Raw genomic sequence first — 26,911 nt, 5'->3', positions numbered from 1 at the left:
CTTTAATTTGGAAACAACTCATATTTTATAAACCGATCTCGATTAATACATTTATTTATTTTTTTTTTTAGACGAATAAATTAAAATCACGAATCACCACGGAATAGCTATATATATATATATATATATATTTTTTTTTTTGTAAATTGTTTTGTTCGTCTAGTGAGCGTGTGCGAAGGGATGTGGGCGTCTTATATTACGACGCTTCAGTCCTGCGCGGTTGTGCGACACACCAATCACGTTGTCAGCACGTTGGCCAGTTGGCTTTAAACTCGCAGACCGGGACTGTATCGCGTTGCTTGTGCATTTTTCCAGTTACGAAATATTTCGTCATAAAATAATAATTATAAAAATCATAACCTGTATTGAAAATGTATAGTCCACAACATAATGTATCACCAATAAAATGATAAAGAACATCTATAGGTAATCTATACTTACGAAACAGGTATGTTAAAGTATAAAGACGCAATAAGTGATAGGTACCTGCAGTCTTATATATAATCTATGGGTATAAATAATATAATATACTCGTATTTTAAAATACTAATACATATATAAATATATTTATATATTGTATATACATTATATAATATAATAAATATAAATATCAAAAACTGCATAGGTTTATTATTTTTCATGAAACAATTATCAAAATACGAACTTGAATTACTTCAATCTTTTTTTAAATGATAATAAATTCCAAGGTTTTAATAAAATTATTACTCAATTACATTTGACATCAATTTGTCCGTGTACATATTTTAATCTTATGATATATACCATACATATATATTGAATCATACATAATGTTACAAAGCTATTACATATTAAATATAGTATATTAATGAATCACTAAATATTCATAAATATTTATTCATATTGTACGTATATATTTTGATAAACATAAAAATCATTGTCATATTCAAACAAATTCGGTACGTAAAGCTTTAAAAGTAATTTATACATTTATTTTTAGAATTGGACTATACGATTTCGTCATGATTTCAAATTCGATCAAATTACTAGTATTACATTTTGGTCTTATCCTGGCATTCGGAAATTGGGGTGAGTACAAATAAATTTTTTCGTAAATGTAATAATAGTTATAATTTGAATTAGTTATTTGTACTATGCATACGAGAAATAATGTTTTTATTGGTTACTATAATAATTTTATTAATAATATATATTGTCAGTAATCTTTGGTGAATAAATTATAAGAGTTCAGATAAGTAGTAATAGTTTTAGATATTTTGTTTTAAATAAAACTTTTACAAGGACAATGATTTTTTAGAATTAAGTTACATTTTTTTTAAACAATGTCTATTACAATAATATGCTTTAAAAATAACTTAATAACCTAATATATCTAACATCTATAAATAAATTACATTGATAATATATTAAATTCTTGTAACAAAAAATCTTTTTTTTTCCAATTTAAAATTTGTCGTGTAATGTTCTAAAAATACTTTTCTTTACTATAAAGTTTAAACTGTAATTTGATAAGTTACCTCTTACCTTTTTCGAATCCGGTCTATCAGGTTAGTGAGAAAAGATCCCTAAAGGATAGCAATACCTTAGCAACAACTTTATAGTGTCAGGAATTTCGATTTTAAACGTGATAGTGTTTCAACCCGTCACTCTTGGCAGTCGAACCCTTGAGATTTTGCTTAACCCTTTTAAACCCAATTCTTGTAAATGATTATTTTTTTATTTAAAATAAATTTTATTTTTGTTTATTAATTTCTAATTTCGACGAATGCAATTATTTAAAACTTGATTTTATTTGGAAATAGATAAATATCTAGGTACCTAATTAGTTGTTATAAGTAATAAAATATACTATATAAAATATGTTTTTATATGCAGAGAACGTGTATTTAAAAATAATAATATTATTGATTTTTTTTTGGATAAAAGTATTGTAATTGGTAGCAGTTCTTCTATTAAAATAATATCATTCTTTTCTTGGTTTACAATTATTCATCTATTGAAGTACTTAAAACAAAGAACAGACAATCATTGCTGGGTAAATAAAAAAAAGTTCAATACATGTAAATATCATAATTTGATTATTATAAATACTTTAGATTTTGGAAAATATCAAGTTATTTTATAAATAATTTATCTTATACATTTTATATTTTTAAATAACTAATGTATGTATTTAATGCATTTAATATATTATTATATTTTTATTATTCAATGTGAATATGATTTAAATTCTTGTGATATGAGTAATATAATATTATTTTGTATGTATATTTTGTTTTTTTTGGAAGTTTTCATACAGTAATCAACATTAAGGAAGGTTATTAATTTTGGTAACTAATTTGATTAAATTTGGTTGAATTACGGGATTGGAAATCAAAAAAATGTCAGTACCTCTTTATCGTTGAAAAAATTGAGAGTTAACGAGGATACTAGTTTAGAATAAATTAGATATCGGTTGAAAAAATAAAAATAATTGTGAAGTCTTGAAATGTTCACAAAGTATTTACATCAATATTTTTATTTTATGATAGAATCTTGAAATATTTTTCTTCTTTTTAAATGGTTTATATTTTAACATTTATCTTTCAATATATTATGAAAAATATCGAAACTATTTTGAGGGTAGAAGACGTGTGTTAATGGTTTTAAGATGTTTGAAGTTGAAATTCGAACAAGCTTGGATACATAAAAAAAAGTTAACTAATTTTCCTTAATCGCTTTAATTATTTTGTTATAATACAAAAAATAATAATCGTAAAGACTTAAAACTTCTCATAATTCAAGTATTATTATTTACCATAAAAAGTATTATGTTTTTAAAATTATGTTTAGCCTGACTTTAAAGTTTACGCTATTCATATTATGAGCCTAGTTACACTTTTCTACGATACATAAGTTTACCAGTATTGACTTATAGCCCAGTCAAATTAGGAAAAAGTTCGGAACTAATTCCACGAAAGCTGGAGTTTAATTTTTTTTTTAGATCATACCTTACTTATAAACATACTAAAAGTCCTGACACCTACCCCTTGTGCGTAGCCCCCCACCCCTCTTCAAAGGGTGGCGCACCCCTTTCACTTGTTTCGCTTATAACTCGTTAGATTTTTAACTTACGATAAAAATACCCATGACCAAAATTAAAGACCATACAATTTACCATAGACTTGTGCTACTTTTAATATATATATGTTGCGATAAGTGTTATTTTTTTAAAAAATATAAAAAATAATTTTTTTTTATCTTTTTTTTTATTGTGTTTTAGCCAAAACCGTCAATGATACGCTGAAATGACCTATGACAAAAGTTAACGAGCATATTATTTTACATAAGATAACGTTAAATTATTTTAACAATTTTAATTAGCATAAGTAAAAATGTTTTTTATATAAAAAGTGACGATGTAATTGAACAATTTGTTGACAATTACAAAATATAAGAATCAGAAATCTAATTACAATATACTAAAAAAAAAATGTCGAAAGCTGAATTTCGGTATATGAGCAGTTTATACCTTATTTATGAACATACTAAAAGTCTTGACACCTACCCCTTGTGCGTAGCCCTCCACCCCTCTTCAAAGGGTGGCGCGCCCCTTTCACTGTTTTCGCTTATAACTAGTTAGCTTTTCAACTTACGATAAAAATACCTATGACTAAAATTAAAGACCATAAAATTTACAATGAAAATACATTATTTTATTTTACATACATATTTATAAAATTGAAATAAAAAAAAGTTAATTATGAAACTATTAATTACATACAGTAATTTATAAAATATTTACAAAAATTGGAAATTATACATTTATTTTTATTTTTTCAGACTATAAGCTATGAAGTTAAATATAAAAATAGTGTTGGGTTTTGGGTCCTGAAACAAAATTAATTAATATACTTAATATTTTCATATTTAATTATTTAAATTATATTATGTATTGAATTATTAAAATCATACAGTACCTTATTAATTATATTATGTGGGTCTAATTTTTTTTATTGTCGGTGTGTTGGTTTCTTCTTTTTGATTTCCAATTAAAAATATTTCATCGATATTGTCCTCAAAGTTGTCATCAATATGGTCCTCTTCTACATCATCTATGATCGGTTGCTGATTTAAACATGAACCTCCGTGACAATGCTTGCATATAACCGAGCATAGCAATCCTGCTTTTCGACAGCTACAATTTTGTTCACATGTTTTTGCGCAGGCACAACTGATCACTTTTAAAAGAGTATCCGGCGCTGGTGGCTTTTTCGTGAAAACTGGATTTAGTTTGCCATTATCTTCTTTCCATCCCCAATTCTGTGGATTTAATCTATTACCACGCCACAACTGTATTTGCAAATACACTCTATGTAAATGTTCTCGTGCCGCATCGATAGTAGGCGGAAGTCTAGCTAGTTGTACTTGTTTTTTGTTGGAAGCTGCGGTTTTGTGAAAAATATGATGTCTTAAATTATTTAAAGATGTAATATGGGCTGGAGCTTTATATAATGCTAAAAGATATTTTTCTCCAGCACATTCAATTTCTTCGGGCGATGACGATTCATTATTAAATATTAATAATGAATCGTGTAATTCCGGGTGTTTTTGAACTGTTTTCAGGTGTTTTATTTTGATGAAATGAACGAGCGAGGCCTACAACAATTTATTATGGCATGCGCCAAAGCCACAAATTTATTATCATATTTTTGAGATTTTGTTTTTTTATTTTTACCACAAACTTCAGACAAAAAAAATAATAAGCTCTTTGGTACGTCTTGTTTTACATTATCCATGAATTGATTTGGTGGAGGAAATGAATCGATCTCATAAACAAATGACCTTATATCCTCTCGTATAATAGTAGCTGCTGCTTCGACTATTCTTAACCGTTCTTCTTCTTCATTTGCTTTTTTTGAATTATACCACGCATTTGTTAATACTTTAAATCCTGTATTTTTAAAACACACTACTGCCTTTTTTCCACGGCTCGTTGTAATAATTATATCGTCGCCATACTTATCAATCAATTTATTTTTTAAAGTTTTTTCATCGCACGTTCCTTCCATTTTTTCATGCAAAAAATTTAGACCAAATTGACATTCATTTTCAGATTCTAAAAAATCACATAAATTGGAAAAAGCGTTTGCTAGATCTTCATCTTGTGGTCTCCCTCTTTTCTTATTTTCATCGACTGGATTTGTCGAGCAAAATCTACGTTCACACGATTTATGATACTTCGATTCTTCAGATACCAAACACATCACACTATTCAACCGTTTGAGCACCTCTTTACCCCATTCATCATTTCTTTTGTTCGCTACGTCCATAATTGAGGTTTTAAAATGAAGGGTAGATACTTGTACTATACTATCTCGACGTTCCTTACTCAATTTTTTTTCCAATTCTTTTGAACATTCTTTGTCGCAGAATAAACAATTTTCTTTAAATTTAAATATATAATTTGAACGTAGCTTACCTTTGACAGGTGATATGTTACTCGTACCTTCTTTTTCATTAACATATTTCCTTATGGTGTCTGGTCTTGTGTAATTCTTTCGGCAATCTTTGTGAACAAGTACATTTTCTAAATTCACTAAAGACTTCCATTTATTATCGAATCGCGCTTTACTCGAATTTATAAGATTTGCTATGCCCTTAGCCTTTACAGATACACATTCACTTTCAACACTTAGTTCTTCATCACATATAAAACATAAATTGGCCATTTTTATAAACACTTTCTGAACTGAGAACGTTAATTTAAAAATAATATTTACTCGCATAAATATATCGACTGTAATGTAACAGTTACAGTGTTCACTATTGACTACACAAACATCGACTGTCGACCGTCTACGTATATGCATCAGACACCACCTGGCGAAATACCAGACGCCCTTCGGAACGCCACTACAATCCGAACAATACAACAATAGATCCCCTCAAGATTCAACGTTCACTGAAACCCTGTTTGTGTACACGTGTACTATGGCCGGCTCACCATCCACAACAATTCCGATTCTACGAATTATATCTTTTACAACCATTGCGATAATATAAATAATATAATATACACGTTAATATAATCCAATGACATTATTCATACTGTATATTTTATAAAATTATACGACTATTTCAAATGTACGACTTACAATAATTAAAATTATTAATATAATTTAACATTACATTATGTAAAATAATATGCTCGTTAACTTTTGTCATAGGTCATTTCAGCGTATCATTGACGGTTTTGGCTAAAACACAATAAAAAAAAAGATAAAAAAAAATTATTTTTTATATTTTTTAAAAAAATAACACTTATCGCAACATATATATATTAAAAGTAGCACAAGTCTATGGTAAATTGTATGGTCTTTAATTTTGGTCATGGGTATTTTTATCGTAAGTTAAAAATCTAACGAGTTATAAGCGAAACAAGTGAAAGGGGTGCGCCACCCTTTGAAGAGGGGTGGGGGGCTACGCACAAGGGGTAGGTGTCAGGACTTTTAGTATGTTTATAAGTAAGGTATGATCTAAAAAAAAAATTAAACTCCAGCTTTCGTGGAATTAGTTCCAAACTTTGTCGATTTTTGGTCTAATTTGACTGGGCTATTATTTATGCGAGCACTTCGGTAACAATTAGTTCACCCAACCAAATAAAGACAATTTAAATAATAATTATATATAATATAAAGTAAAGTATCTTTCAAATAGATGCTGATCAACTTGTTTTCTTCATTCAGAATTTTTTTACAAAAATTTACTTTTGAACATAACTTTAACAAATCTTTTTATTAAATTGATTACTCAGAAACGAATTAAATTAAAAACACTTTAGACAGCAGAGCGAGTTTCTTGGTTTTAATTTTTAAAATTATATTTATTCATTGAATTGTGTATAAACTTTACTTAACAGTTATATTATGTACCATGATACCATGATTACTATTTATATAATATATTCTATTTAATAAACGAAAATGCTATTATTGTTTATCTTAATCATAACCTAATTTGATAAAAAATATGATAAATTATCGATATCATAATATAATTTTAATTATAACAATTTTTGATAAAACTGTGTTTTTTTAAATACCTAAATCAAAAAATTTAGTATTAATTTATAAATCAAAAAAAAAAAACCCTTACAAAAGAACCTGATTATGAATATATTAATAATAATATGGTATAACGTATACATTCTTAATAAAAAAATTACTTAGGAATATTGCGATATTGAAAAAGTACTTTAATTACTTTCCGTAACAACTAAGTAAGTTTAAAGTGCAAACGTGTCCATTTCTTGAATATTTTGGTGACTGTGCATGCTTTGGAAGTATGTAATATACAAGTGATGTATACAATGTAGATCATGTTGACATAGTTGAATAATTTATAATGGGTTATCAAATATCTTTAGTCAAGTGTTCTCGTTTGTTTTCCGGGGTAGAACTAAGGATGGTTTATTATTGTGAATTTTAAGCAAAGACAACCACGAAAGGAATTCTCATATGTGTGTTAGGCGAGAGGATAAAACAGTGTCATCACCGGCTCTATGTATGTTATTAGACAAAATTTGTCATCTGGTAAAATATGTTTAGGTTTCCAAGTTCAAAGATAAACTATATTATAATACCTAGTTCTACCATGACCACACGGATTTTTGAGGTTAGAAAAACATGTAACTGAACATAATAATATTTATAAAAATATTTTAAAGATAATCGTTTAATAGATTTGTCTTAATACATTTTTTTTTTTTTTTTATTAAAATTAATAAAATGTTAATAAGTCATGGGACAAGAGTATTTGTAGACGGATATTATGAAGATGACCTATAGGAGCCTAGGGTTTTATTTTATGATTATCCACTAATTCAATCCAATGCTTATATTGAAAAATCTATAAAAATAAAAATACTAAAAAAATAATAAAGTGCTAATTTATATATTAAAAATTCATAAAAATTAATTGTATTTAATAACGATTTAAAGATTTAATTATTTAATAATTCATAAATATTTAAAAAACAATACCTGAATGACTCACTATTGAATGTTTTTGGATACACTTTGTGCTCTAATGATTGTTTTAAACGTATAAGTTATACGTTTATATTAATTATAAATTATTATAATATGACGTTAAAAACTAAGATTTGAACAATTTTACTTATTTTCTTAAACAAGTATAACAATCATAATATTTAAAAACTATGTAAACAATTAGATTACACTTTATGTGAATCAAAAGCTTAAAAAAAATCTATTATTTTTGAACGGTTTTCATGAAATGACTATTTAAAGTTGTTTCATTGCAAACTTCTAACAGGATTTTCTCAGAACAAAGGCTTATTTTGGCTTTTACAAACTATCCAGAATAACCTTATACGATCACAAGAAAAGAGACGTAATATCTGAAATTGTTGAATAATACTGCTTAGAAACTTTAAGAAACATATATAATCCACTATTTAGTATTTAGTTTAGGTATAATTTATAAATTGAACATGTATAATATGTCATAATGTGTTTTAAAATAATTTGATTATTAAAAACATTGCAATATTAAGCATAGTATATTCATAATTATTTTATAAATATTTAAAATGTAACTATGCCTGTAATACGTTTATAATATACCGTATTTACAGTTTATGTAATACAATATTATGTCTGAAAATTATTAGATTTTTTTTATACATTTTTTTTTTCAAAATTAAAATTATCTTAAAACGATTTAAATTCAAGATTTTTACTTTTTTTTTTATACATTTTCTATGTAAGGTTAAAAGTTTCTTTTCGAAAAAAAATAAAATAATTCATCTAAACAACCATGTGAATATTTATAATCGAAAATATTTTGAATTAAATTTGTTACATAACTAAACATTTAGGTCTATCATTCTGAATAATGTTCTGAATTAGATTAATGTTGTTTACATAGTTTTGTCAGATACTTACAATTAGGCAAGTTTTAAGTTTATGAGCCAGTTAAGCATTTTCATTTTTTTCCACGTATCGAAGTTTTTCATTCTGGTTAACTGATCCGTAAAAGTTGAGAATCGAAAAACTTTTTCTGTGGCAGACATGGTAAAAGCCATCAGACAAGTTCGATGTCAGGAGTGTCGGTTTGATGGATGCTCTCTAATCACGGTAAACCACTTTTAACCGGCAATTTTCTTCTTCGCACTCACTTCATTTAACACATTAAGTACTCTATCTCTTTAAACTCATTTTGAGGTTAAATAATAGTTAATTTTATAAGCACTTAAATAATACTATCCCTATTACAAATTTGAAATTATATATTGAACTTTTCACATATTTAGTAAAATTTGCGGATTTCAATAAGCTCTAGTACGTGCTACAATGTTTTTTTAGTTATTTTCGATAGATTTTTATTGGGAGTACTTTAAGAGTTTCCTTCATATAGATTATAACCATTTAAATAGATATTTTTCATATAATTTATACTACTATATATAGTAGTATGAATTATGTATATATATACATAATATGAAACTTCAGTGAATTATTTTTAATTTAATTTTTATCGTTGATTTTTATGAGCGCTTAAAATTAGAATAAAATTCTATAACCATTAATTAGTTTTATGAAAATTTATTCACTAACAAGTTATATGATTTTTAATCAATGCAAAAATTAAATTGGTATTAGTATTACTAATATTATTGATAGGTAAATGGATATATAATTATTTAATACCAATATCGATCAAACTAAATAGAAGTAGATGAGAAATAAAATGCGTACAAATATAGTATATGTTTACATAGTTCCATTAATTTAATTTCATAGAATGGAATAATCAATAGCAATGAATCAAATATTCATTCGATTAATGGCTGTTGTTGTGGACTAGACTATATGATAATATGTATTTAACTTAATATGGTATGTAAAATAAAGCAAATCTGGTTCTTCTAACATCATATTATTATTTTTTTTATTGTGTTCCACTACCTATATTATTAATACGATTTTATATTTAAGAAGGTTTATAGGGAATATAAATTATACTGAACGCGAGCTACAAATTCATCGTTTTAATAATGTATGACCATAATATGTAGAATGGGTCACTTATATTTTATAATAGTGACATTTCGACTGCCTTCCTGATGTTGAAATAAAATACATCTAAATTCGTTATCAATAATTTATCATGATGTATTTTTATTTATTTTTAAAATATTGGTGACACAATTGATTTTGTTGTTGAAAATATAACTCAGAGGATAGCGTTTTGTACGTTTGTTCCGGTCTTGGGCAATCATTATTCATTCCTGTTTTAGATAAGAAAACTAACCTCCTCCCACAGTTCCGGTTAAAATGCCAACCTTTTAAACAGTAATTCCCTCTCTCTATTTTTTTCGTTTCCACTTTACCCTTGAACAAACCGAAGCTTTATCTTCCCGGAAAAGCTTTTCCACGCAGACATGTTGTGAACATGCAGTTTTTGTCCCCCATGACTGCTTGTAGAAATTGAATACTATGTATGAGACTGAAGTAAAAGTATGATATAAACTAACAGTGATAAATTAAATACAATTAAAAAATGCATTTGGATAAGCTACTATAACTATATATTAAATTATTGTTAAATTATAATTTGATGTTTTTAAAAGTAAACAATTATTAAATTTACGTATTATTTTTAATTGAAACTAATTTTTATTAAATCATTTTTTATTAAAATTACCTGATTAATGACATTTAATATTACGTAACTTAGTATTTTTTAAATTTTCAAATTTTCAAATTAATTTTATATAATTGTTTAATAAATTAAATAAGATACTATAATATAGTTTTATTATAAATAATTATACTTAAACAAATACAATTATATAAGATAATAATAATTCATAATACGTGCATATTAAATTAATGTTTCATTGCTTGTTTTACAGTGTAATAATTATTATATTTTATAAAACTAGTCAATTATATAGTACATAATATATGTATTGTATGTTTGAAAATTGAACTAACATTAAATATACAATTATATATTCTAATAGGTACGTGAAAATAAAAATAAAATTTGATTTAAAAAAAAAGAAATTGTTTTTAGAAATCTTAACGTACAATGTCACGGGAGCAAAAGAAAATAGACTCTATAATATTAGAGGTAGTAAAAGTATTAAGAGCGAAGTGAATTAATCTGTTGTTTTTCCGGGGAAATGTGTTTATATTGTAGGAAGTTTTCAGTAAGTAGACTTTGATAGATTGTCTTGTCAGTCAGATTTAATAATACACCAGTGGTTGGTGAAAAACAGCGTTTTATGAATGGAAATTTTACCATAATTAACCGAGTCTATCAAAGTTTTTGAAGCAATAACGTTAAGACACATGGATATTTTTATTTTAACATAAAAACACAAATGTGTGCTATATGTTTTTCACACGGTTTGTATTATAATATTTACCTTTGAACATAATATATATTATAATATATTGCTATCTGTAATTAGTGACAAAAACTGTTCGAGATTTTATGTGGTTACACCCACATTCGATCAATCAACTAGAGTTTTTTGTTTCAGTGTGAAATAAAAGGGGAAAATGTAAAAAAAAATACAGTAGACGGAGGTTTTCTCCATTTTTTACCTCTCTTTCACCCATCGTAGGTGAGTAAAATACTGTCAATCAACCTTATATCTTGATAGGAAAATAGCCTCATATCTTTTAAGCGGAACGCCCAAAGCTTATACTCTTCAATCAATTCGATGAAAGTATTTTATACGATTTTTTTTTATCCTGTTCGTTTAAACGTCTCGCTGCTTTTTTTTAACGTAACTTGAAGTAGAAATATTATCTTCGGTTTGTATTGTGCATTATTATTGTGTATAAATTACGTAAGTTTGTTAGTTTATTAATAATATAAATATATTATACCCCAGTTGAATTAATAAATTTAAATACATTTAATGAAATTATAGGATAATGTACTTCCCTGACATTTGGTAATGATTATGATTCCATAAAGTATCTGAAATACTTTAAAAATGTTCCAAAAACTATAAATGATTATCAAAACACAGTTATTATTGGTTTTTAAAATAAAAATATATTATTTTTAACATATAAAAATATTTAATTATTACTTTATAAGGTTTGTTCCATATTCATTTTTATTTAATTTTAATAATATAAACTGGTATAAGTGCATAACTTTTTGATAAATGTTTAAATTAAAAAATTAATAAATAAAAATAATATATGTTTTAAAATATATTTAATATGTTAAATTTTAAAATACATATTATGCACTCTAAAGCAGTGTTTCTCTGGGAGTCGTGGCTATTTGACTGGTGGGTAGTGAAATTGTAATAATATATAATTAAAAAAAAAAATTAATTATTTACAAAAAATGTAAGGGGGGGCATGACAAAACAGTTTGAGAAACATGGCTCTAAGTGTATGTTACCATAGCTAATACATATTACTTGCTTTAGATCATTGTTCCAGTGTTTATATTATAATCATTATTTTATCTTATTTATATTTTTTCGTTTGAAGTGATTATAATATATTATAAAATTATTTGATGTTAGTAAAAAAAATTCTTAAATTCTATTGTAATAATGTTATTACTTCTTGAATTAGTCATTATTAAGCGATTTATGTGTAACTATATTTGTGTGTTTTTAAAGTGCATAGATTTTATAAAGACGCTGTAACGTCTCAGTAAAAATCTGTATTCACATTTGTTAAGTAATATATTTTTTTGTATAATATACTGCTATTTAAAATTGTTGTAGAATATTTTTTTAGTTTTTTAGTTTTTTATTAAATACAATAATATTTTGTTTTTTAAAATTAACTTCCATTTTTCACTACTTTTAAGTGTACAAAATTTAAAAAATAAAAAAATGAAAATGTTATTAACTGTTATAATAAATTCTAAGCTGGCGGATTGGTGTACTCGTAATAGTGATTTGCAAAAAGTTATTAACATCGAGGTTTTCCATCAGTTTTATTACCTACCGTAGAAGTATTTTGTAAACAAAAAAATTTATCATAGAAATTGATTGAGTTTCTATAATACAACACATTATATTATAAAGTATAAATTGTAAATGTTTTAATATTTTATTTTATTACTCATTCTTATGCATTCTATCATGGAAATTATTTTTATGGATAAACAATAAAAAGTTACAGAGATAGATTTTTATAATAATTTCTTATTATTTGTTTTCATAGCTTACAACTTATTAAATTAAAAAAAAAAAAATTGTTATTTTTAAAACCAAATGATTTAAAAAAAAATTTTGACTTGGATAATAAAAATACCGAAAAATTAAAATATGGTTTATATTTTTTGTTAAGTAAAATAATTACCAATTTTTTATCTTATACAATTATTGTACATGTTTTATTTTTGGTATAGGTACCTATACCTTGGTTAGGATTCGCCTATTTTGATATTTACATTTCTTGATAAAATAATTATATTTTTACCTCATTGTGTAATTATAATTATTTTGAAACACTAATATTATAAATTTATTTTATTAATATAAATTATCTAATATTGAGTTATAATTTTTAGTGTAAAATGATTCAATAACTAACTAAAATATTTCATAATTGTCGGCAAACGGTAGAGGCGAAATTGACTAAATGCAGAGATATATTGTTCTAAATTATTCAACGGTTAATTGCATTGTTTTTTTGAAGATAGTACGACTATTACACTACACACACACACACACACACACACACACACACACACACATATATATATTATAATTTATAACCTATAATGTTGTTTTTTTAGTTTGAAAATATAGAGAAATGAAGACACTTATTGCATTCATGTGTCAACGCTTTCGGCAATAGTAGGTATAGTTCTATTTGCCTCATATACATGGAATATTTTTTTTGGTCTCGGGTCGCAAAAGTCAAACATAATATGTCACGATCAATTGTGTTGTCGAAGTTTTATTTTTAAAAAGCAAAAAAAGCCTTCGTGTAGTAATCTAATTTACATGTTATTTGAAGTAAAGACATTTACAGGCTTGCAGCATACGGCATGAAAGAACAGTAGGGCGAGACGTGACAGAGTTTAAAATACAATTTTAAGCTCCTCATTCCTAACCCAACAAATCCGTATATAAGTATATATATATATTTATATTCAGACAAGTCTCAAACAATAGTGACCAAGTGTTTGATATTCTTATTATTATTGTTAGAGTTTTAATCGGTCCTTTGATCAGATGTAAGAAACAATAAAAATACAATAGAAATGGTACTAAAAATCTTAATTAAAAAATTCGGAAGTATTGCCAATTACGATTGTCTGTTTTAGCTGGACGAACAAAGAATCTTTTTTTTTTGTGTATCTAGTGCTATCAAATTCGATGTGCATTTGTTTCGCTGCATACACTCAATTTGGTTTTCATTCTTTTAAACGAAAATCAGTATCTCAATGGTTATATAAATATATACAATTACAAGGAAGCTAATGCATATGAAATTTTACTCATATAATTTATTTTAGAGTATTTTTATTAATGATCATCAAAATATTGTATGCGTGTTATATAATAAGAAAACAACTATTAAAACAAAATTGTATACATTTATTATCATATACAATTTTAGAATTTTTCCTGAGAATTTGTCTGGTATTTTAATTTTCTACATCGAGTATAATATAACATATTTATACTATTATCATTAATGCTATTTTTTTATTTAAAATAAATGCATAATACATACTTTATTGTATATTGTACATTGTATCATGTTAATCGTTTTCATAAGTAATATTAGTTTAATTTATGGTATTTAGTTATTTATCGTAATCTGTACTGAAATAATATATTGACAACAAAGAACGAGTATAGTGTAAAAATCTCATTTTATAAAAATGTAATTAAATTTAGTAATAAGTTTGTTAACGTTTTTTCTACGGCAACCTAAAAATATCAAAAATGCACATGCACAATTTTTTTTCTTAGAAATTGAAACTTAAGTATTTACTGTTAATTACTATAGTTTTCACACTCATATAATATTTTATAATATAAAGTAAATTTATTTCGTTATTTAAAATACAATTTCATTATTATTTTTTTTTTTAAATACTTACATTAAAAAAATTAAAATAGGTATGGAAATTAAGTATAAAATATAAAATATGAAATAACAACTTATGATTATATTTATTTATATTTTTATACAATTATTTATAGTGCTAGACTTAAGCATGAATCTCTTTGCATTTATCATTGTATTACATTATTGAATTTCTCATTAATATTAATAATCATAATAATAATTTTGAATTCAGATTGGTTAGATGCGATGATTTTAGAGAGTGTATAATTTCAGCCACATCACGTTTATTGAATATAATAAGGTGAATACCTACATTAAAGGTAGGTAAGATGAAACTTGTTTTATATTTATATGTGTATAAAATAGAAATATCGATAACATGTCCAGTTGCAGTTGTTCTTCTCGGTCCTTCTGATATAGGGTATAGTATTTTTAAAAATAAAAATAATTCGACCTAACGCCGATACGCCCTCGAGGCAGCCGGTATTGTTTATTACACACAGACACATACATACCTATCACATGAACACATATACACCGGCTATACGTATAAGGTATATAGGGATGTTTATTATATAGACTCCGCGATGCGGACGAAAGCTGTTGTTTTTCGTCTAAGGACCAAGTTGATTGCGAATCACTGAAGCAAAAGTCTCTTCCGTGTGCGTGTGCTGCGAACCAGTTATTATATTATTTCCTATATTTTTTCTGACGTAGAAACACCCTGGTGCACCGTACCGGAACGAGAGATTCATATAGTAAAAAAAAAAACACACACACACACACAAATATAAGAGCAATAATAGTCGTAGTAGTAGTTCTCACTTCTGAGATTCGGGGAACGATGCCAACCGTTAGTGTTTTTCAAAAGTATTTGTCGGTGCCATAAACTGTACATTCCTCACGCATTCTAATAAGCGACATCATACTGACACTTGAGTCACCAGTAGTAATTGTTTAATAGGATGTAAATGATGTAAATGTGTATAAATTATCATTTCCGACTAGACTATAATGCAAGAGGGGTTGCAGAAAAGTAAAATTATCGCCAATATCGCCCTTTTTAAAATTGTATATGCCGTTATTACAAATTGAATGACCTTTTTCTCTCCAGTTTCACAATAAGCGATTTACATACTTCGATAGTTTTATGTTGGCGTTATATCAAAATTATCGAAAAATAAAATTATAATAATAAGCAAAGACTCGTTTATTATTATTTCGAGACAATATTATCATGTTTTGTTTATGGTTTTATAACAACACTTCTATATAGGTATGCTATTCAGCGTATTTTATGCAAACATAATATTCTACATTCAAGTTATAGTATTTTATGGTTTGCAAATGACGCACGTTAATTATTTTGTGAAGTTAGATAGTTTAAATTTGTTGTGCATATTTATTTTTTTTAAGTACACGTGAATGTCACTCAAAAGTCAATTCAACTTCCTTGGCATTATTTACTTTTGGTTTTGAAATATTAAAAAATGGAGTTTAAAACTACATAAAATAATACTTATAGATTTAACAACAATTCCCACAAGTACGCACATAATGATAATATAATATTTATATGGAATGGAATATGAGTGTATATTAAAAATATCAAATGTTTCATATATTTTTGAATTAAATAACTGTAGTTTTATTTATTATTCCGACAAATATTTGAATTTGACTATAGAGTATTTACTTACTTATATTTATGTATACAAAACGTCCATGTACATTATTTTATTGATGATCAGTTATTATGTTATACCTACGAATATTCTTATAATTTAGAATGCGTTACTTGCGTGAAATGGCGATAGTTCTTATAATTATTATAGTTGGTTTTAGATGTTATCATAATAATTCATAAAAATATTCAGTTTATAATTTTATCTCGCATTTGTATGAATTCTCTACCAATGACCAAATTCAAATTTATACCATAAACTTAGTTATGGTATCTGCATTTGTAAGTGATATAATATAGTAATTATAAAATCTTGTACACATTTATATTATTTACTTGTTCATTTTTAGTAATATTTTATCAGTAAGTACTACTCAATTGTTCCTTTATTAGAGTTGAGCATATCGGACATTTAATCAATATACACTTTATTTTAATAAGAAATATTACATACTAAAAACATAAGTTTAAGGAACTCTCATTATGATATCAATTACTATGGAAGTAATTATAAATAATAAATAAGTTATTATTTCATAAAGCTCAAATTTCTCAGAAAAGGCAATTAACCAAAATGGTTTAAAACCATTGGTAATATACTATATAAAATAAAATATGTAATGAAAATCAATAATTGTGTTTTAAAAATGTCTAAACCATCTGTATCTATTGATTAAAAATTTGAAATAATTATAATATCATTGCATATCTTATATCATATAATTATTATACTAATAGGTAACCACAATATTAATGTTGATAAATTGCCTAAACACGACGCCGTTTTAAAAGTAAAACATATTTTCCTTTATCATTAATATCCAAAATAGTTTATAATAACATATTGTATAAAATAAATTAAATTTAAGAAATAATTATAATAATATAATTTAGAATACTTATTTTTTTTTTGTAAAAAGTTCTATTTTTAGCTTACCATATAAAACAAAGTTATATATGTATTAAAAATGAGCAAGAAACTTTTTAAAAAGTTTTGATCTCCGGATTAGAATAATTTATACGTATAGATATAAAGAAAAAAAAATAAAGCAATAGATTTTTAGTAAAATTCAGAAATCTTTTTTATCACCTTTGTATTAGTTTTATAAGCTTCCAAACTTTTGATGTTGAAAGTCAAAGTTTACGTTTATAGATTTGTGTTTATAAATTGAAATATTTTTCAACACATAAACGTTTGTATTTTTATTAACCAAAATAGTTATAAGATATGATAAAATGTGTTTTTATAGTTTGGAATTTCTCTACAATTTACTGATTAAATAAATGGACTATTTGTTTTTAATGTACAAATTATAATTAAAGGACAACGATAAATTAATAATCTACATTTATATTTTTAATGTAATAAGAAAAAAGTAAATTTGTTTCAATTATAACTAATTTAGTGTAGATACATATTTTTAGAGTATAAATTAGGTTAACAACTGATTTATTGTGTAATGTTTTATTCGTCTTAAACTAATCCCAATCCATCAAAAAGTAATATTGGACAGGATAAAGCGTTTTAAATTATTGTGAATGTTATTTATAAATAATATCTATTTAGCTTAATAAAAAACTGTGAGTACACACATAAAATCATGTCTGCCGTTTTAATTTATCAGCGAATGCGTAAAATAGATATAGTTCGAAATGTGTAATATACATCATTTTTTTTTTTTTATATATAGTTCGCTCAATAGATTTTTCATAGCAACTGCAGTTTTAAACGGTTCGTATAACGCACGTGAGAAGTATGAGGGAAGTCATCTGATAACGGTCTCGATGAAAAGCTTTCGTCGTTTTCGCGGAAATCTCGTTTTTATCGGCGGCAGCGGCGGTAACGGCGGGTAAGAGAACAGAAGGAGACCGTTTAAACTCCCTGTAATCGTGGTTCTAATAATTACCACCGAAGTGGTATACAGAGCGGTATGGTTTTTTTTCGTTCCCGTTCTTATCTGCGCACCCTCTTTTACGGTTGCCTCGCTATTTTTTTCGTAGCTCCGAGATGAGATCATATAAAAGGGTTATTATTATTATTTATCTATGAACACCTATAATAGTAGACCTAACTGCGTGGAGCGTTTAGAGGGTAGGTATTTTTTTTTATCTTTTTATATACAGCCGTCACAACCAAATGCGCGTTCTTTGAGTTTTTTCTTAGTTTTCCGTTTTATTAAAATCATGTAAGGCATTCATTGTACAGCTGACAACCGTCACCGCGCATTTGACTTTTTGGTTTATTACTATCGATATCGGAAAATATGTACAATATAAACGACGGGTTCAACGAGCATTTAATATCATTATATTTAATACAACGTTAAAATATAGTTTTTACATTAGTTGTGTATTTCAATATATATTTTATTACTTTATAAAATATATGTTTGCCTTTTTTTGCTTTTCAAAAATACACATGTTTATTTTCAGGAAAACAGTAAATTACAATGTCCAGTGTATGTACAACATTAAACTACAAAACTATATGTACTTTAAATTGAAAACAATGTTATTATTATTATAAAAAAGGGAATTCTAAGCAGAAAGTAATAGTAAAAAGTTGATAGCAGTTTAAAATATATTTATATAACAGTATAATAATAGTTTTAGATATTGGAAAAAGTAAAAACTGTATTTTTTTCATGATTTCTACTTTATATAAAGTTATATTATTAGTATTACACACATTATACATTGTAATTTCGTGTATATATATCGTGCACAGTATTATGTGCACTTCACTTAGATCTTTTTCATACCTTCTCTTAGAAAAAAAAAAATGTTTTATGTTAAATTATTATAAGGTGCGACAAGATCAACAAGTTCATTATCAGTTTTTCTGTGACTAACATTATTGTAACCAGACCATGTCATCAATTGCTCTCCCCCTTCCTAGTTGAGTTTTTGTGATCAAGCATGGGCTATACAATAAAATACGACACGTCGGTCTCGTACGTGTATACGAAATCCCGCATAGGAAACCCATCATCAATCGGAAACCGTATAATAATAATATAGTTTCATATATTATATTGTTTATTATTCTCGGCCTACTCGCATTCGTGGTTTATCGTCAGAGTTACGATTGCAATAATAATAATAATGATAATGATAATTCAACGTCCGTCTATAGTGATTCTAGTGTATAATATCTTGAAGGCACCGGCGGGTGCGACAACCACTTTTGACACGCGACAGATGGCGTTCGACACACTTGGCTCATTATATCATTATGCGTTATACAAACGCCACTACGGCCTTGCGGGATTGAAGTTTTCTACCCTCCGGACGGTGTGTGGCGCACCTCGGAGTGGCGGTGGTTTATCCACGTCTGTAGACCCACATCGGTTAATAACGACGGCAAACAGCGGGATTTCGTGGTAATCGTCTCCCGAAACGTTTCATCATCAATATGATAATATTGCAATGTACACAATATATTATAATACCTACACGCACATGGCATGACCACGTGTAAGTGCTATAATTTGAATTCCCCAATATTGTTAGCTCCTTACGGTTATTAGAAACTGAAATATTAATCGTGGAATGATTTCGTTTTTATTTAATTTTTACCAATAGAGTCAAATATATATATATATATATATATTATGTGAAATTATAACGATTAACTTACAGTTTCAATATTGTTGTCCTTGTTTCTATAATATTTTAACCGTATTATGTAAACGTAAATATTTTTTTTTAACTTAAATATCGTAATTTCATCAACTTATTGCACCGATCTTAATGTAAGAGAGGATCTTTGTATTCATTAGATTTCTAATCTTATATTACGTAAATTGTATATTATATGCTGTTTTACCTTATGTTATTAATTTAATTTAATTAACATTTTTATACTTTACCACCCGTTGCTTTATTTCAATTTCTATATAAATTAAATGCTTAATAATTATATAGGTATAACAAAACATTTAATCCTTATAATAAAGTATGATTTAGAATAAAACAATATCATTATAATAGAAACATTATTCTTTTTTTTTAAGACATACGTTGCTTGTATTAGTTTTCTAAATATTTACATATATAATTTCTAAATAAAATATAATTAAATCTTTTATATATATATATATAATGATGATGATGATGAAAAACTAATAAAAAATATAGAGTGAAATGAGAAAATAAATTGTTTAACAAATACTTACTCAGCTTTATAATACATTTTTATCAAATTAAATAATATTATATAATTAAATAAGACATAATATTTCAAAATTAGATAATTAATTTTAATGGAGGAAATTATTTTGATTCTAACATTAATATTTAAGCAGTTATGAGTGCGACGGAAAATATTTTGATGAAATTGTAAAAGAGGGCGTTCTTTTTAAACGCGGTTAGAAGTAAGGGAGTTGATTCATTTTGCGTATCTAACAATTAAACCCCTGTTGAAAACCTATCTAGCTTTAATCTAACCACAATTTTCGTAATTCTGCTCAGGAAGTACATTTTTTATATCAACGAGCTCATAAAACTAAAAAGCAGCACACTGTGCGTGTGCGTCCGTGGTAAAATATAATATAGAACAATACAATGTTTTCATGTTAAAGATCACAAAAAAAAAAAAAAACCAAAATATATTGAATATGCATTAAGGTAACAAAAATAATATGCTTTTAAAAGAAAATTGATGTTTATGCAAGTACCTATGTGTAATATTAAAATCAGTGTCTTAAAGGTTATACAAAATAAATTTCTATCCTTATCTGTGGTTTTTTATTAGTTAAGAAAATAATATGCAAATGTATAAATAACCATCTTACTTAATATTAAGTTGATTGATATTTTGTTTCAATTAATTAAAATAATAATAATAATAATTTTTTTTTGTCATTAAAAGATCAGGCTGCTTCCAAATTACATTGTTTATTTGGTCACATACAAACCACTACATCCATTTATTCGAAGTTGACTTATAATGTGGTCATTTTTGAATTTATGATGACTTATGTTATACATTTTTAACGATGTATAATACTAAAATTAATCCGCGTTGAGTCTACACTAAAATAATTTATACGATTATCCTTAATATGTATTTCATTAGAGTTATTGTGTTATTATTAGGGTTTTAAAAAGTCATGAAATTTATTTTATTGAAGTATTTAATTTTAACGGAAAATAAAAAAAAATGATTATACCTTAAAGTTTATAACTACATCAACTCGCAAGTGAACAATTTTTAAAAGTTGGTTAATTGTATGAAAAAAAGAAAATATTATGTATTATAATAATACTAATAACCAATAAGGATCCAATTAATAAGTGATACAGTCTAGGGCTCGGAAATTGTTGTATTTGCATGTTTTTTTCAACTATTAGATTTATTGCTTAGTGAATTAGATATCTTTTCCCATACACTACGAAAAAAAATATCAAAAATTGATAATGCATATTTTTGTATATTTACTATCAATATTTTCTGACTTTCTGTGTATAATCAATATATTATTTTTAATCGTCTATAACCAAACACGTTTAAAAGAAGAAAAAATATTTTGAAATATTTCAAAAAGAGTGAAATTTTAAATTTTGAATATTTCAATTAAATAATTTCAAGTGAAATATTTTAAATTTAGAACCATATTAAGTTGTTATTGTTAATAAATATGTGATATTTGTAGATTATACATAATTTATTATTGCTATATGTTTAATATCTCCTAACATATTATACAGAGCGATTTAGCATATACTTGCAACCTGATCAATTACTCTGTATATTATAAACCATCAATCGGTGTTAAATAGTTATCCATATTATTATTACCTGAATAAAATAAGTCACGATTAAAGAACTTTGTTAATTTTTTAAAAATTATTTGAGATTATTCATATTTTAAAATTGGTCGTTGAAAATTGTACACGACTTATTTATTTTTAATCAAATTATGATAACGAACATTTTTTTGTATTTTACTAAATTTTTCAATTTGATTGCGTTGCTGAAAAATCGAGAACTTTCAAAACATTCGTCGTCATTGTTTAAGCCCAAAATATATTCGGGTGACACGTTCACGTATAATAATAATAATAATATTATTATTGTCATATCGTGACAAGAGACACACGTTCGTGGTTTGCGTATTAACGTGTACAAAAAAACGTACTAGGTAGTAGATTTTCCGTTCATTGTCGTTTCGTAATACTTTAATTCGAAACAAATATTTAATGATATGAACGATATGATGCCGCGAGTTTAGTTTTACTTGGAAAAATGTGCACACGTAATATCGTGTTATATAGACTGTGTGAACTTTGCCCGAATGCAATAACTAATACGTGTCTAAACCACAATTGCTGCACAGACCTATACCTATCTATAATCACTACGGAACAGTAGTAACTTTCTATAAGTATTTTTTTAGTAATTTCTTTCATGTATTAAATTGTTACGTTTGGATGTATTATTAACACACGCGTCAGTCAAGTGCGTCCGGGAAACAAATACTATTTTAATAGGCAAGTGCGATCTGAAAAAACTGTTCACTCTATTAGTAGAGTAATACGAATTTATTTTAAAAATATTATTCGCATACTTACGATTCAATTGGATTGACGTCGAGTGTACCCATTTGTTAGAAAGAATATCGCATTTAAGATAAATACGTATAACCATTGTAGTTGTAATAATAATTTATAATATTATTTTATTATGTTGCTTTTACGTTTACGTTTTATCGCCATGTATTATGTAATCATACGTTAAGTTATTAACGGTGAGTCACAAAAGCTCAGAGACTGGCACCGCGAAGTCGTCATAATAATTTCGTTTGAATTCAGTGTTTTCTGCGTGGGTTTCACGAGACAATGCAAATCGAGTTTATATTAAATTGTACTTAAATACGTCGCGTACGATATGCGTGTAGTATTTAGATACCATTAGATTTTTATATACAAGTGTTAGGTTTTGTTTCGGAATGTTTCTCACTTATTTAGTTTGATTATATGTCCATGTAAATGATTCCGGTCTTACTCAATACCATCTTAATGGATTTTTTTTTTTTACCAATTTTTTTCAACCACATCCTAGCGATTTCTAATGGATTACTTTTTCTATGTTATGCTTTATCTTTTTTAAACGATTCATGTATACTACGTTCGTATAATATATTGACGTACCTATGATGCATTTTATTTGTATAGCGAATAACAATTTCTTGGAACTATTGAGAATCGTCGTGCTTTCAATATTATAATAATATGACGTTGTATTTAATATCACCAGATCATACAGTACACTGTGAAAACAAATCCGATCGATTCCAATTCGTATAATATTAACACTGTGCACGTGTATTTATAATTTATTTTTATAAAAAAGTTGTTCTTAATAACTTTAACCGTTTGAAAAATAATAATTTTAAAAACATAATAAATTCAGGATAAAATGCGCGTGAAAGAATCATGTGCACATGGATTTTTGTAGGGATGTACGACAAACGTATAATGAAAAAACAATGTATTATACGACATGCAAATCACGTCACACGAAATGGCAATCGTTTACGAGTGTTTAGTATTTATAGGTACACATTATTGTTTTACGCTTTTAAATGGGCGACTGCGAGTGCCGGTAGAGTCGCGTCCTCGACAGTTTGAAGGGTGATGGTTGGGTGGGCGAGGATAATGTGGTGGGGTTCGAGTGATGTTCGCGACTTTTGGTACGATGGATACCACACTAAGCAAATACAATACGTGTACACATGATAATATTATGGTTTGCGCATCGATTCGACCGAATGATAATAGTAAATATCGTCCGTTTGTCGGTTTGTCGGTGGATGGGCGGTATAAGGGTATAACGGCCGAACCGTAAAAATTTTCTTTTATAAAGATATACACTGTCGAAAAGACGACTCACTGCTGAGGCCGACAACGACGCCACTCGGCAGGACTTCGTCTAGTCATTCGGGCGCCCGTGAGGGAAACGTTAACGGCAGCTCAGTTATGTAGCGTCTACACAAGGGTCGTTCGGATGGCGGTGTGGATGCGAGAGAGAGTATAAATGGATAGAGACGAGCGAACGGCGGGCGAGTGGGAAAAAAATAAAAACTAAAATATATCTCTCGGTGAAAACTACGTATGTATCTATCTGTTTGTGTGTGTGTGTGTGTATGTGCAGAAAAGCGGCAACAATAATAAAACTGGGGACGATGTATAATATACGAAACGAGAGGGGTGGCCGCGCGGAGCAGATTAATCGGTGTTGGCAACACAAACCGACTCGATGGCGCCGCCGAACGAATATCATATCCGCTCGTCCTTTTGCCCGCCGCCGCGAACGTACATGATATAACGGTGGAAGTCAATCGGAGACGAGTGGCGTATTTTCTCATGCTGTACTTAAAAGGATTTTTCGGAGCGTAAGCGGAAATTATTGTCCCACCGCCGCAACCGACACTATTATAATACTATCGTCGAGAGAATGTCTGCATGGTAATATAATAGTATTATTATTATTATCTTTGCAAACGATTATTATCTGTCAAAATAGTGAAAATAACAGAAACCTATACAAGAGAAAGAAATAACATCACTGTCATTTGTAGGTAAACCTACTATCATAAATTGTTATTATTATTAGGAGGAAGTGTGTCGGGTTCGAGAAAGATAGTGAGAGAGAATGGACGGGGAAAAAACTACTACAGTCTGTATAAATAAGTATATTATCGTAATATTATAATTAGGGCTGTGAATTTAGTGCATAAAAAACTTTAAAATATGCACAATAAATCCCAAAAAATACATTAAAAACCTTATAAATGTATCTAAATCGAAAGAATTTAGTAAAAAATACACTACAAGTAGATCGGCAAACTTAGAGATCATTATATAAAAATAAATTAAGCGTATAATATGTATTTTAAATTAAAGTTTATAACTAATTAAGTACAATATGTGTACTAGGTAGAGAACATGTAAAATAAGACAAAAATAAAAAAAAAATGTTAATTGACGAAATAATAACCATTAAAAATATCAAAATAAACGACATAAAAATCAAGTGTTAAAAATGTAAAATAAAAATTCTAAAATTGAATTCATTAGTATATCTAATTCTGTACATTTTGTATTAAGGAAACTATATGCTTTAGAGTATGCGGAAACTAATGCATTTTTAAACAAGCTCACAACTCTAATTATAATATTACATATTCTGTGAACACGACAACAAGAAAAGTTGATTGATCGGTCAGATATATATTTTATACGTCACGTGCATATATGTATGTATACTTACCGACGGGGACTAATACAACATACGATAATTAGGGGTTGACATCACGGGTGCCTCGCTGTGTATAATGTTATACACATTTAACCGTATATACACACATATTATTATTATATACATAAATTTACGAGTAAGGTATCTAATAATTATTGTTAAACCAATGTAAATATTGTACATATTATTATACATATCTTGCGTATAATATAACATTGTATAATATCGAGTAGGTAATTTATTGATTTCGTGTATTATTATGTTGTTACAGGCGTACAGGCCAGTTGGGACGAGTGGTGGACGTACGATGGAATATCAGGTATCGTTATTATATTGTTATTATTATTACTATAATTGTCATACTACGATAGCTGTTGATGAAATACGCTCGATCGATAAATAATTTGCGTTGATAAAAACAAGTTATATAAATACAATATTACATCGGGACGTTATTGTTATTGTCTTATTGATTTGATATTTTATAGTATAATAATGTGCGCCGTATGATGGCTCATAAAATTAGCTTATGAATTTGGTATGCACAGAGATTTAATTAAGGTTTAACTGAATTCGAATACTATATACTTAATAATCGCGATTCAAACTTGAACAAATTATACGCGTGATCCGAAGACTTAAAGGCAACGTAATACTTTTTAAGTAGTTTTAATTTTAAAATATAGTTGTTTAAAAGTACACTCATTTTGTACAGTATTATGTGAAACAATGATCAAATTAAAGTATTGTTACTTGATATAACTTGAATAACTTAAATTAAGAAGCAAAATGTTCATTTAAAATATTTCTAATTATTTATATATTTCATAGATTTTTATTACTTGTATACTTAATTAAAAATAACTGTCATTA

At 26.7% G+C, this 26,911-nt stretch overlaps 1 protein-coding gene and 1 long non-coding RNA gene across 2 annotated transcripts; one reads left to right on the top strand and one right to left on the bottom strand.

Annotated features, from left to right (window-relative positions):
* Positions 1 to 270: 270 nt before the first annotated feature.
* Positions 271 to 26,363, top strand: LOC113549374. The gene is made up of 3 exons (XR_003404921.1): positions 271 to 448; positions 980 to 1,068; positions 26,310 to 26,363. It is a non-coding gene; the product is annotated as an uncharacterized LOC113549374 (long non-coding RNA).
* On the bottom strand, positions 3,812 to 6,580 carry LOC113549373. Its single transcript, XM_026950646.1, has 2 exons — positions 3,960 to 6,580; positions 3,812 to 3,870 (listed from the first exon to the last, which is right to left on the bottom strand). Exon 1 carries the CDS (start codon positions 5,850 to 5,852, stop codon positions 4,611 to 4,613), a length of 1,242 nt encoding a protein of 413 aa, XP_026806447.1. The 5' UTR covers positions 5,853 to 6,580; the 3' UTR covers positions 3,812 to 3,870; positions 3,960 to 4,610.
* Positions 26,364 to 26,911: the final 548 nt, after the last annotated feature.

This window comes from Rhopalosiphum maidis, chromosome 1 (assembly GCF_003676215.2).
Source record: "Rhopalosiphum maidis isolate BTI-1 chromosome 1, ASM367621v3, whole genome shotgun sequence".
Lineage (NCBI taxonomy): Eukaryota > Metazoa > Arthropoda > Insecta > Hemiptera > Aphididae > Rhopalosiphum > Rhopalosiphum maidis.
Note: the sequence above shows the minus strand (reverse complement) of the source record. Positions and strands in the feature narration are given on the sequence as shown.